General features: G+C 48.7%; 2 protein-coding genes across 2 annotated transcripts; one reads left to right on the forward strand and one right to left on the reverse strand.

Annotated features, from left to right (window-relative positions):
- The first annotated feature begins 3,373 nt into the window (after positions 1-3,373).
- LOC109787377 (E3 ubiquitin protein ligase DRIP2) lies at positions 3,374-8,482 on the forward strand. The gene is made up of 7 exons (XM_020345937.4): positions 3,374-3,899; positions 4,713-4,812; positions 5,830-6,157; positions 6,328-6,758; positions 6,872-6,922; positions 7,193-7,265; positions 7,930-8,482. The coding sequence occupies exons 1-7, from the start codon at positions 3,506-3,508 to the stop codon at positions 8,113-8,115; spliced, it is 1,563 nt and encodes a 520-aa protein (XP_020201526.1). The 5' UTR covers positions 3,374-3,505; the 3' UTR covers positions 8,116-8,482.
- A 3,772-nt stretch (positions 8,483-12,254) lies between these two features.
- On the reverse strand, positions 12,255-12,671 carry LOC109787374 (uncharacterized). The gene has a single exon (XM_020345934.1). The coding sequence runs from the start codon at positions 12,669-12,671 to the stop codon at positions 12,255-12,257; it is 417 nt and encodes a 138-aa protein (XP_020201523.1).
- Positions 12,672-13,894: the final 1,223 nt, after the last annotated feature.

The raw sequence follows: 13,894 nt of genomic DNA on the forward strand, positions 1-13,894 counted from the left end.
ACATATTATGCTACCACAAGCATCTCTCTCCTCATTAACTCCATGCCACATAAGCAAATTTATGTTGGGATGTGTTATGTTACTACCTAAATTACTCTCACTATGACTAACCTTACTAAGGCTGAAAAACGAAGAAACCCAGGAAAAAAAATCCCGGAGAACCTAGGCCACTGTAGTTGTTTTTTCTTGAGAAATAGATCACTGTAGTAGGTTGTATTTAAGATCCGGGTTAAAGTAAGCGGCAAGGCAGCAACATGCAGCTGCAGCCCGAACATGCGGGGTACTACTACTAGTGGGCCAGGCCAGGCCAGGCTACGCGTGATTAATTCCAGTCCAGACCCAGCCAACCAAATCTCAATTCTCTGACCAAAAGAGCACTGATTATCTACAGAGCTGCGCACAGAGAATACTCGTCACGTGTCCAAAACATGTTGTTGTTTATACTTTCCAGAAAAGAAAACACGCTACTGCCCGTTGTTTTTTGCACGTACGTAAAAGAGACCAACCAAGATCGCATCCGCATCCGCTGCACAAAAAGCACAAATCACCAATCTTCCAGCAGCAGGACAGACAAGGAGGAACAATCAGGATCCTTCTTAAGAGCACGGTTAACAATATAGCCGATTGATGTCTATAACATATTATCGTGTCATCTATAGCTAATGTAATAGGCAACATGTATAGTATTCCCTCCGTCCGGGTTTATTAGGCTTAAAGACTTAGACCAAGACACATAGTAATTTGCTCACATTAATTCTTTTATTTCACTTCCAATGCACTCTCTCACATGCACACGGCCAATAAAAAAGCACGCATGAAGTGTATTAATTTTCCAGCCATGACACTAACAATAATGGCTTTCAATGCAACCAATGAAATGGTTGCATGCATGTACCTTTCCAAAGCGTGGCCTTATAAAAAAAGACATGCTTGTGATGCTGAGAGGCCTGATAAACCTATACCAAGAGAGCAGTGGACTACAAGAATATTATATTTTTACCATATGACCACCACACACTCTCGCATAGTTGGTGTGATGACGTACTTTTTATTCACTCTCCATGCTTAGATGAATATAATGTATCAGATATGAGATACATGTGGGGGACATAAATTAACGATTGTCCGGTCAGTAGCGTGTCCATGTATGTTTGAGGGCCGGATTGGATAGATGCTTTTAGAGCAACTCTAACGGGCCGACCCAAACGGATGGCGCATTTGTCCGTTTGGATCGGCCGTCAGTCCGGCGTCCGCCCAGTTTTGCATTTGGATCGGCAGTGCGCCCAACGCACCGACCCATTTCATGTTCGCATTCAACTTTTAAATAAAAAAGGCCCGCGGCCGATCATGCCAGCGTCCATGTCTCATGCCAGCACCATGCCGGCTTCAGAAAATACCACAGTTCATGCTGGCGCACTCACCAGCCGGCCGGCACACATGCCAGCACACAAAAAAGGGTGGGACTTGAGTTCGACCACGCCATCGCGGCTTCCGTGGTCATGCCGGCACACCTGGCGGCATACAAAGAAGATGGTCCTCGCCGCCATAAATCACTCGTCATCGAACTTGAGCATGTCGGCCTGCATCTTCTCGAACCAAGGCCTCTTCCTTGGCGACACGGTGTTGAGATCCACCTTCATGATCTCCACCCCGGGTTATCATGCTCGCAAGAGGCACTTCTTTCGCCTTTGTCTTGGCGTTGGCTAAGGTTTACCCCTAGCATGTAGAGCGCCTACCTCGTTCCCGCCGCGACGCGGGCGTTGGTGAACTCCTGCTGCGCGGCGGCGACGGCGGCGGCCTCATCCCTCGTGTCTGCGGCGTGCCTCCGGCCCTTCCTCTTGGCCGACTCCCTTGCCCGCTGTTCGGGCGTCAGCGCCTTCTTCGGCTTGGTCGCGGCGGCGGTCTTGCGCGGGGCACGAGGCTTGCTTTTCCCGGAGGGGACGACGGCACAGGACGAGGCGAGGGAGGCGAGGTCGGCGGCGGCGTCGAGGTCGAGGTCGATTGCGTCCTCCATGGCTGGTTGGGGGGCGGGGGCGCGCGCGGGCGGGAGTGTTTTTGGGAAAAATGGGGGGAAATGATGGTGGCTGCCACCGACCGACGGGCCCGGGGAAAGGAGTAGGTGCGCGCGCCCGTCCGTCTCGTGTCCGCGCCTACGCAAATCCGGCTCAAAATTGGGCCGGGAGTGGGTCGCCCGCGGACAAAAACGGACGCGGGCGGACGAAATGGGTCGTCCCATTGTAGTTGCTGTTAGGAGCCAGCTCAAGTAGCCCATACTACTATTTTCGAGTGAGACATTCGTTTTTTTCTCCTTTATTATTTTCGATCATTTCTCTCCTGCTTTGGGCGCACAAGAATGCAGGTCACATCGCGAATCGCCGCCCCGTCCCATCCCACGCATCCAAACCGCACGGGTGCAAGACCGGAGAGCCGCCCGGCCGTGCGGCCTCCCAGGAAACAAACACCAGCCAGTGCCAGTGCCAGTGCCAGTGCCTATCTCTATCTGCGCGCGCGACGCGACCCAAACCCATGGGCCCGGCACCGCGTGCCGCCCGGCGTCTCTGAAGACACAGACACAAAGCAGAAGCACGACTGAGCGTAGTACATGGCCGGCAGCATACGTACGGCACGCGTGTTCCGTTCCACCGGGAGGCAGGTTCGCCTCACGCTTTCGTGATATTCTCTTTCCCGTGATAATATTGCACGTCACGATTTTTCGTCCCTCCCGTCCCGTCGCCCTCTCTCTCGGCGATCAGCATTCAGCAGCAGCAGTTTCTCAGGAATACAAGAGCACAATGCGCCTGGATAGACAGATACTAGTAGAGCCAGGGTTCTTTGACCGATCTGGCACAGGCACTGAACTGAACGGCTGTATGTAAGGCCCAGGGTTAGTTAAGAGCCGGCTTAAAGTAAGCAGCCAACATGCGGGGTGCTACCAGTGGGCCAGGCTACGCGTGATTAACACCAAACCCAGCCAAGCAACCCATCTCAATTCTCCGACCAAAAAGAGCTCTGATTATCTAGAGACACAGAAAACAGAGAACGCTCGTCACGTGTGGAAAACATGCTGCCTGTTGTTTATCCTTTCCGGAAAGGAAAACACGCTACTGCCCATTGTTTTTTGCACGTACGTAAAGAGACCAACCGAGATCGCATCCGCATCCTCATCGGCCGCGCAAAAAGCACAGACCACCAATCTTCAGCAGCAAGACGGAACAATCAGAGGAGAGGAGAGGAGAGATAGACGACGCGGCATCCCAGCCCAGCTGGGACGACACGTTAACGAACCGCCAGCTCGCCCTCGCCTCGCGTCGCAGCTCGCCCGCTTTTCTTTTCTTTCTTTTGCCTTTTTCTCTCTCTCTTTTGCTTGTCTTGGTCGCTCTCAGCCTCGCACCGCACCACGCATCCTTTCTCCGCCTCCCTCCCTCACCCCCCCCCTCGATCTCTCCTCCCCTCCCTTCCACCATCCCGCAACGACCATCGACGACCCATGCGCCGCTAGCCAGCCATGCAGCCACACCCGGACCCCGCCTCGCCCGAGCGTCAGGAGGGCAGCCCGCCGCCCCCGCCGGAGCCCATGCCCACGGAGGAGACGCAGGCGGCGCCCGAGCCGGATGCGGAGGAGGAGGTGAAGGACGCGCCTGCCGTGGAGGTGGAGCCGGAGGAGGCGGTGGACCGGGACGACGAGGAGGCCAAGGGACGGGAGGAGGAGGCCAAGGACGGGGACGAGCAGGAGGAGGCGGAGGAGAGGAGGGGCAGGGGGCGGAAGCGAGGGAGGCGGCCCGGCGCGCCCAGGGGCCTGGTCATGGTGAAGCGGGAGCTGCTCGCGCGATGCATGACGTGCCCGCTCTGCAACCGCCTCCTCCGCGACGCCACCACCGTCTCCGAGTGCCTCCACACATGTGAGCACCACCAAATTCTCCTCCCCTTCCACCTCCTCCCTCCTCCCCTGCCTCCGTCGCGCCACGATTCGGTACGTCCCTGATCTGGCCAGCGCGTACGGCGCATCCGGGACGTGGGCGCTCGTCCGCTCCAGCGCGTTGACGCCTCGCCCGCGCTGGGATTTCGCTTAATTTACTACAGCTTGCCGGGCCTGGCTCCCACCTCACGTCGCATGAGTCGTCGTCGTCGCTCGCTCTGTTTTACGTGCGTGGCCTCTGTTTCCGTTCGTCGGTCATCGATCTGCATGGATAATATGCCAATCTTAAACCTTCCACGTCCTGGATCGCTGCTACTCCATCCGGTTTGAGTGCTTGCCATGATGCCTCATTCATGACCAAGACTTGATTAGCCATTATTTATTGTCGACACTCCAGAAATGCTTCGACCATTCGTCCATGTCGACCCTCTGTTTCATTACGCCTCTGCCTATTCTGGGGCTAACTAGAACTAGAAATAACTGACGCCTACTCAGCATGGAAGTTATCACTGTTACCCCATACGATATCCGAGTTGCTTCTGCAGCATTTCTGTTGTTCCTTCTTTCCTGGGTAACCGTGATACTTCTTTTCATTATTTATTCCATGGTACTATGTTCTACCGCTAGGCGTCTGAGCCTACCATTAACTATTGAGCTCAGTGTACAACAGAGGAGTAATATAGGTTGTGCGAAGCTATGTTTCCTCTATTTACTGAGTATTTACATCACTTGTTACTACTAAATTTATCTTACGTTGTTCATTATGTCAGAGCTCTAATTCTTGCATTTGATGCAGTTTGTAGAAAGTGTATATACAAGAAGTTTAATGACGAGGAGGTAGAGTCCTGCCCAGTATGTGACATTGATCTTGGCTGCACTCCAGTCGAGAAGCTTAGGTATGCTTATGCTTACGACTATGTACTCCATTGTTTCCACTTTCTTTGTTGATGTACATCTTAAGGCGAATATAACTGTGCGCGGTACTGTCAGTTTTCACCTTATTGTTAGCTTTTCTGGAAATAACTTTGCAGTAGTTAGTGCTACATGTAGAACTTATTTGCTCAGTTCAATTTTTCGTTAGCAAAGTTTGAACACAATAGGAGGTAACACACTGGAATAAAGCGTGCAAATGTTGCAATCTGCGCTGGAACTTAGAAACCATCTGCATAAATCTGGTGGACACATAGATTTTTAAGGCCCCTCACATCTTAGAATTCTCGGCAACACAGCAAGCAATTTATATGAATGCTGTAATACACCAATACTGTTTGCCTAAGTTGTATGCTTTCTAGTTTCTACGCTGATGATACTGCAATTTGAAAGCATAAGGGCCCATTTTGGTGGTAGGCTGTTGTGTTTCTGATTGGCTACACTTGTTGCCTTTTATACAGACTAGGCTTTTTGTGCCTAAACTCTTCCAACCTGAATAAAGATTGGCTCTTGGGCCCTTCGGGATAAGTAATTTGAATTAGAGATTCCCACTTGTCATAATACTCTACTAAATAAAAGCTTGCTCTGTTTCTTGTTTTGTTGCGGTGTCTTTTCCAGTGCTTTGATTCTGATTTTCTCCCTCACTGGACTATATTGGACTGCTGGTAGCCTGTGAAAGTGTTGGTTGAGGTCAATTTCATTCATGTCCTGCGAAAACAGTCAGTTTGTCATACTCATTGTTTGCCTGTTAAAATGAGCTGTTATATTACCATAATATACACCTAAATAGTTTTGCAAAGACCCTAACAGTATGTCAATCTTGATGTGACTCCAGTCTGTAGTACCCGCTGTGGGAGTGTGTGGTGGTGTGTGTGTGCGTGCCTACATTGTACTTGGTGTTTCTAAAAAAGACCCAAACAGTATTTTTCTTCTTCTAATATATGTATTCCTTATACTGATATTTATACATTTTCTGTATTCAGAGCTGACCACAGTCTGCAAGATGTAAGATCCAAAATCTTCCCCTTCAAAAGAAAGAAGATTAAGGCTGAAGATGTTGCATCTCCTGATTCACCTCCTAATAAAAGGAAAGAGAGATCCATCTCTTCATTAGTGGTCCATACACCTAGATTAACACCGACAGGATCGACTGGACGGCGGACAAAGGTAGTTACCAGGAAAGCTGCTGCTGCCTTGCATAGCCTTGGTCCTACCATTGACAGTCCTGTGAAAAAGGAAAACAGTGACAAGAGTGCTCATAGCTCAAGCTTTCCTGCTAATTTGGGCAAAGTGCCAAAAACAAAGAGACAGGTAAACAAGCGACACCTTAGCATTTTCCTGCTAGTTGCGCTAGAGTTTAAAAAAAAAAAATAGTTGCGTTGGAGTTAGCTGTGGAATGTGCACCGAATTACCAAACACAACAATTGGATTAGCTAGAAGACTGTGCAAGCTCTGCAGTAACTTGAACCTTTTTTCTCCAGATATTGTCAAATGCGGAGGAGGCATCTAACTATTCCAGCAATAAAGATACTGAAGACGATAGTAAGGACATGGCAGATAATGCTGAGCTCTGGAGACCTTTAAATTGTTTGGTTGAAGCTGCAAACAGGACAAAGTCCTTTCGGTCGAGTTTACAAGGTTCAGGTGTTAAAAGAGAGCAGCTTAATGGTTCTCCCAGTAGCACAAATGGTATCCAAACAAACCCAAAAGAGCATCCGAAGAGACCCAAAACTGAGGATGATAAGAAAGATGCTCCAGTTTCACCAGTGACGCTAAAAAGGAAACTTAAAGGGACTGGGCGGAGAAGGAGCGGACTTCGAGCTCCAGCCGATGGGGATCCTGATGGGGCACTTACGCAGAACGAAAAGAGATTCAACTGCATATGGTTTTCGTTGGTTGCTTCACTCGAACAGTAAGCATAATCAGTTCATCACGCTGTCATAGTGTCACTTTGTTTTAAATTCAGAAGAAGCAACAACTCGCACAGGTTTGTATCTTATCTTCTTGTGCCACTATATTTTTCAGGAAAGGGGACTCACCTCTACCACAGATACCTTCACACTATTTGCGAATAAAGTAAGCTCGTGTTTATACCCTGTTTTTTTGTGGATCTGAGGTTAACGAGTTTTGTTTAGATTTATAAGCTGGGTTATCAGTAGATATATGATAGATAAGCACAAACCTCAGTAACCTTTTTTCGCTATGTCTTGACATGTTGATTGCTTCACATTGAAATCAGACGTTAACATTTTAAACAGCACCATAAGCATGCATTTGTGTTACATATTTCTCAACTATATCCTGTGAGAGTTCCCTGTGGCTAATGGACTAACTGTTTTACATCAGAGATGCAAATATACCTGCTTCCTCTATCCAAAAGTACCTCGTGCAGAAACTCAGTCTCCCAAGTGAGTCCGAGGTAAGAGTCACATCTGTCTCATATATGATGTATAAATTACTGTTTTATGCACAGCTGGATTGTTTTTCTATAAATGATTGGGATTTGAAATATAAGTTTCTTTTCTCGTCTGGATGTAGCAGAGTTACCTCATTTCTGCTATCTGTTCTCCAATATGGTTCACTTCTTGCCATTTGAACAGTAAAGTGCACTTATCAAAATTCATGTTATATTGATAACTGGGAGTGATATTCGTAAAGCTTGAGTTTGCTGTCTAGGTGTTTTGATGAAATATGCCGAGCAATAATAAAGCTTGAAACTTTGCTTCCACTTTTTTTGAGACTGTCGGCTTTCATATGCTCATCACACATTACCATGCAATAGTTTCACTGCATATTATATTTTTCACTCTCATAATACTAGTAACCAAGCCTAGCTCAGTTAGTGGATGTAGAGTCCCACCACCTAATAGTTTTGAGTTCGCGGCATGTGCTTACTAAAAGAACACGTAGTTCCTCCTACATGCTGTTTATAACTTTTTCATAAGAAATATATGTAGCATCTGGCTCTCAAGAACATTTTGCACAAGGATATGTCAGGCCAGTTTTTGGAACTCTGCATGCCCCTGTAAGCTCAACTGGTCATGTTCGCTCATATGAATAGTACTTAATCTTCATATTTACAGGTGGAAATAAATTGCTGCGGGCAGCCAGTGAACCCTACACAACCTCTGCGCAATTTAGTAGAGTTGTGGCTGAGGGGGCGATCAGCACAGGCAACACCGGCCATTGTAGGCTCCCCCGCGGAAGAGTTTGTGATGGTGCTAAATTATGGACGGCCAAAGCCCATGGAACCTTTGAGTGCACAGTAATGATTCAACCCATTTCCTTTTGAAAGGTCGGGTCTTTTCTGCCATAGCCAGCCATTTGCTGGGCCGATGGAAGAGGTTGTCGAAAGATGAAATCCCCGTTGGTACACAACGTCGCGATGTGGCTGGCTCCCTTGACAGCCAGCCCTCGGCGACATATTCATGTATTCATTCATGTTGGTAGGTGTTGTTGTTCTTCGATTCCATTATGACATATTTTTTTCTTATTTATTATACACCAAAGATAGATGAAAAATGATCTTTAGATTGGATATAAAGAGAGGGAACAGTCTCATCCATTGATGCTTCTGATTGTAAGAGGTGTGACCATGACTATGAGTGGATTGAAAATTGCCATTTGGTTGTGTCATGACTTGCTGTAGCACCACATGTATTTTATTGGGTACTTGCACGGATGCTAAATTAAATGCTGTTATAAAGATGTAGGGGGAAATTGGTACTGGTGTTATGTTAGGATGAGGTAATAGCATCCCAGGTACCCTAACTTGCATGGAATGTGATGATTTAGTCCCAAACTTGCAAAATGCTACTCCACCATACCCCAACTTGCACTAGATGTGATGATTTAGTCCCCGGCCTATCACAGCACGACAAGTGGCAGCCAGCTGGCCGGACAAGTCGTCGCCTGCACTTTTACAAAAAAACACCCTGCGTTTTGTCTAATTAACCCCCGCTACAGGCAGCTCTTCTGTTGCTCCGCGTCCTGAATTTCGAGGACGGCACCGGCAAGGTGTGGCGGTTCCGCTACTCGTCCTGGAACAACAGCCAGAGCTACGTCCTCACCAAGGCTGGAGCCGCTTCGTGAAGGAGAAGGGCCTTGGCGCCTGAGACGTCGTCGGGTTCTACCGCTCCGCCGCCGGCAGCACTGGCGAAGGCACCAAGTGTTAGAAAATAAACCATGACGCGTGTGAGTCCGTGGTCACCAGCGTGTGTGCGTGTGTATGTCTAGGTCTACACCGGACGCCGGTGCATGGCTGCGTGGGTGCTCGAGTTCGAGCCGCAGTCCATTGGCATCGTGCGCGCGTAAAGCTAGCTAGTTAGTTGGATACGTCGTGCGCGCGGCCGTATCAGTAGTAGTTAGTTAATGTATAGCGTGCATGCAATAGTCAGTTAGTGCATGCATGTAGATATCCGTTGGTTGCCAGCCGAGACGTACGCGTACGAGCGCGCATCGTGGGCGCTGGCGAGTGCGGATCGCGCGAAACAGTAGACCTGGCTTCGCGTGCCCGCCAGCCGCGCCTCCAGCCCCTCGGCGAAGCAGTGCGCCAGCCTCTACGTGGCGTCTCCCGTCGGCCCGGAGTGCTGCTTGATCTGCCTGAGCAGCTCCGTCGCGCCCCGGCGGTCGCCCGCGGCCACGGCCTGCGCGCAGTGGATGAGCATGGTGCGCAGGTCGACCGCCTCGCTCTTCTTCGCGCGCGCCGCCTTCCCGTTCTTCTTCTTGGCCTCGCTATCCATGGCGTGGCGCAGCTCCTCTATCCCCTGCATGCATGCCTCGTACCCCTCCAGCATTATTTCGTCGAACATCTCGCGGGCGCCGGTCTCCTCGCTGTCCGGCATCATCAACTTGCTGCTCCTGGCGGTCTCCGCCTCCAGGTCGTCCTCGTCGTACCTGTATTTGCGGCCCCGGCCATTGCCGGACGTCGGTGTTCCATTCGCCACCTCCTTCTTGAGTTAAGCCGCGCTCCTTGCCGGGGATGGCCTCGAGGAGGGTGTTGTTGGTCGGCAAGAACTTGTTGGCCTCCTCCATGCCCTTGAGGAAGGCCGAGTTGAGCATGTCCATGTCACCGCCGTTACTGAAGAAGGCCGAGAGCAGCCCGCCCTGGCCGCCATCGCCGGCGGAAAACATCGCCATCTTCCGCTCGGCCTCCTTCTCCTCCGCCGGGCCATTTAAGATTGCCGAACTCTGGGTACCCGGGCTGCCGCCGTTCTGGCCGAAGAAGGCGCTGGCCCCATCGGCCGCGCAAGTTGCGCCGGATTCTGCTGGAACCCCGCAGCTGGGGCGTCAGCAAGGAACAGGATACTGTTTAATTAGACAAGACGCATCGTGGGCGCTGGCGAGTGCGGATCGCGCGAAAGTATCCTGTAAATCGCGCGAAACAGAAGAGCTGCCTGTAGCGGGGGTTAATTAGACAAGACGCAGGGTGTTTTTTGTAAAAATACAGGCGACGACCTGTCCGGCCAGCTGGCTGCCACTTGTCGTGCTGTGATAGGCAGGGGACTAAATCATCACATCTAGTGCAAGTTGGGATACGGTGGAGTAGCATTTTGCAAGTTTGGGACTAAATCATCCCATTCCATACAAGTTAGGGTACCTGGGGTGCTATTACCTCATGTTGGATTGTACAATGTTGGTCTTCCTAGCTTTACAGTATCTCGAGAGGCCAGACAAGAGTTTCAAAGTCAACCTTTTATCCTGAATCATATTTGTTTTCTGGGGCAGTATCCTGAACCATATGGATGTGTTACTTTTATTTTTCTTTCTAAGAAAGCCGGAATTATTTTTTGTAAATGTTTCATGCATTGCATAGCAACGAAGTACTCCATACTGACGGACGAAGGTTTCAGGAAACAACAGACAGGGGCTTATATTAAAGTTCTAAATCAACAACCTGATCATGTGGTAAAAACTGAATATACGGTTGAAATTCTAGCATAGTTTATGCATTGTTCAATGGAGACCAATAGCATGAAAGCGGGGTGCAAACAAAAGCTAAACTATTGCAACAAATAAATTACATATATGTCAACTACACATTAGTACAAGAAATGGAAGAAACAAAAGTTTATGTGACAATTTTTTGTAGTTGTATGGAACATAATATTTTTTTAAGGAAACATCAGATCTATTCATTTTCAATCATGGCATTACAACGAACACCAGAAATAATAAAAATTACATCCAAATTCATAGACCATTTAGCAACAAATTTTTGTAGTTATATGAAACATAACTTAACCTTTAATGTGACAGCAAAACAACACTCTTGCAATAAACTCAAAAGTGAGTCACACAAATAATCCACTTTCACCACAACATAAAATAATAATAATTAAAATACATCGCATCAAACAACAATACTCATCCCAAGAACAATAATTGCTTCTCAGTGACAAGCGAGCCACGTAGGAGGCCTCTCAGAGAACACCGACATGCCTGGCCTCCTTGTCCTATTCTCGCTCTCTCTAAAGATAGGAAGAACATCAAACATAAGGGCATCTTCAACGGCAACCCGCAAAAATTCTCCCACATCCGTCCGCGTACAGGGGGACTAGTCCGCGGACACGGATACAGGAGGACGCCATCCAACCGTAGCCGCATACATCCGGCCTTCTGTTTATTTTTTCAAGTCCACACGATCAAGTAGCCGCATGCAAAGAGTGCAGACGTTCAAATAGCCGCATGCAGTACTAGTTCAAATTTAAAAAAGTTCAAATATTACATTCCAACATTGTTGTCCCCTTTCACCGCCCACTGATACTCAATCAGATCTTCCTTCAACTGCTCGTGAGTTGGTCGATGCCGAATTTGTTGATGCACTTGAATAAACTCCTCATATATGGCCGGATTCTGGTCCGGAAGTTGGATAGGATCATCAATGTTCTCTAATTCCAAAGCTGCGGCAGCATCGTCACCCTCATCCTCGATGATCATGTTGTGCATGATCACACAACATGTCATCACCTCCCACAAGGTCTCCGGATCCCACTTGTTTTGCACGTCCACGAACAACTGCATAATGGGCCTGCAGAACTCCAAATGCCCTCTCGATATCCTTTCTAGCTGGTTCTTGTCTTTGGGCAAAGTGAGCCTTTTTCTGGCCAACTGGGTTTGAGATGGTGCTGACAAAGGTAGCCCATGGAGGATAGATACCGTCAACCAGATAGTAGCCCATGTTGTACTCATGTCCATTGACAGTATAGTGGCAAGGAGGAGCTTTGCCTTCAGTCAGCCTCGCAAACAACGGCGATCGTTGCAGCACATTGATGTCATTGTGAGACCCAGGCATGCCAAAGAAAGCGCGCCAAATCCAAAAATCCTATGATGCAACTGCTTCAAGAATGATGGTAGGCTTCTTAACATGATACTGATATTGCCCTCGTAAAGCCTGCGGGCAGTTCTTTCATTTCCAATGCATGCAGTCAAGAGATCCAAGCAAACCTGGCCACCCTCTTGCTTCTGAGATTGCCAGGAGCCTCTCAGTGTCTGCCACAACTGGTTCTCTCAGGTACTGGGGTCTGAACACCTCGACCACGGCAGTTGCAAACCTGACTATGGCATCTCTGCATGTGCCCTCAGACATCTGTTGGTACTCATCCCACGAATCAGTGGTCGTGCCATATGTAAGCATCCAGAGTGTGGCCGTGCACTTCTGGTAACCAGAGAAGCCAATTGTTACCACGGCGTCCTTCTTTAGGATGAAGTAGTCATCGTAGGACCGGATGCCATGGTACAAACGATCGAAGACAGTCTTGCGCATCCGAAAACGCTGGCGAAAATGGTCAGCGAATAGTGCATCGAGGGCAAAGTAGTCGGCCATCAGTGTCTAATGCCCGTGCGCCCTGTTGTGGTTGAGCACTCGATGACCCTTGATTGAGCCCTTGAAATTGAGAACATGCTCCTCCGCACGCTCCGCGTCTTCAAGGACTGCCTACATCATCGTCGTCTCATCGGAGTACCCCTCGTCCGACGACTCAACATACTTCTCATATGTGTACTCCATATCAAAATCCGTTGCCAGAAAGAAGAAGGGAGAACGTTTTTCAGCTTTGGCGATTCATCAAACAGTTGCCGGGCATGGTGAGAATAGCAGTAGCGGATGGTACCTGGCAGGGCGGTCAGAGGACAGCGGTTGAACAGAGATGGAGGAGAAGCGGGGTGGAGGTCTGCTGGAGCGCCGGAGGTGACGGAGACACAGATTTTTGGCAGGGGTGTGGCGTGGTGGCCGGGCTGGTGGAGCGGCGATGACGGCAAGAGAGAAAGAGGGAAGGAGAGAAAATGGGGAGGATGGAGTCGCGGGATACGAGAAGGGTTTTGGGTGGGCCTATGGTGCCGGGTTCCTATGTTTCACGTGTCCGGACTCCCGCAAAGCTCCTCCACTTTTATCTTCGTTTTGCGGGAGAAATCGCGTCCGGACCGCCTTGCGGACCGATACAAGCCCGAGTTGGATGGCTCCCGCTGCCCGGACGGATATGGGCGGTTTGCGGGTCCGCCTTGGAGATGCCCTAATAGAAACATTGCAACTATGATTCAGAGTTGTTCATATTTTTAGATGGCCAGAGCATACTGACGTGTTCTCAAGTTGTATCACCAAGGATTGTTTTGGTTGGCATTAAGGATGACGATAAGAACCGAGAATGGCTCGTGGCATTGTAGGGAAGTGATGCTTTTGCAAAAGAGACAATTTTGAGAAACTATTTCATCTCATTATGCTATATTAGTAGGCTTGCTACATTTGTAATATATGCAAGCATGAATATATATGTTTTCTTTGTCAAAATATTGTGCGTTTTTGTACATTATTGTTCACTAGCTCAGCAGATATTATATGGCAACAACAAAAATATCACACATTTTTTTGATAATCTAGTGTCTAAGATGGGAGCATCTAGTGTGATTATGATTAGAGGATCAGTCACGAGAAATTCATAGCCACTGGATCCCTATTAATTGCACTATAGAACAAGTTATATATCTAACTCTTTTAGTTCAAAATAGTTGACAACTAGGGAGTCTAAATGTTTCTCCTTCCTCTTCCATACA

The sequence above is a fragment of the Aegilops tauschii genome, chromosome 5 (genome assembly GCF_002575655.3).
Source record: "Aegilops tauschii subsp. strangulata cultivar AL8/78 chromosome 5, Aet v6.0, whole genome shotgun sequence".
Lineage (NCBI taxonomy): Eukaryota > Viridiplantae > Streptophyta > Magnoliopsida > Poales > Poaceae > Aegilops > Aegilops tauschii.

Excerpts from the sequence above, each read along its gene's own strand:
- LOC109787377 (XM_020345937.4), top strand. The coding sequence starts at position 3,506 with ATGCAGCCACACCCGGACCCCGCCTCGCCCGAGCGTCAGGAGGGCAGC. Across the intron at positions 3,900-4,712 it reads CTCCGAGTGCCTCCACACAT|TTTGTAGAAAGTGTATATAC; the intron begins GTGAGCACCACC and ends CATTTGATGCAG. Across the intron at positions 7,266-7,929 it reads GTCTCCCAAGTGAGTCCGAG|GTGGAAATAAATTGCTGCGG; the intron begins GTAAGAGTCACA and ends TCATATTTACAG.
- LOC109787374 (XM_020345934.1), bottom strand. The coding sequence starts at position 12,671 with ATGGCCGACTACTTTGCCCTCGATGCACTATTCGCTGACCATTTTCGC.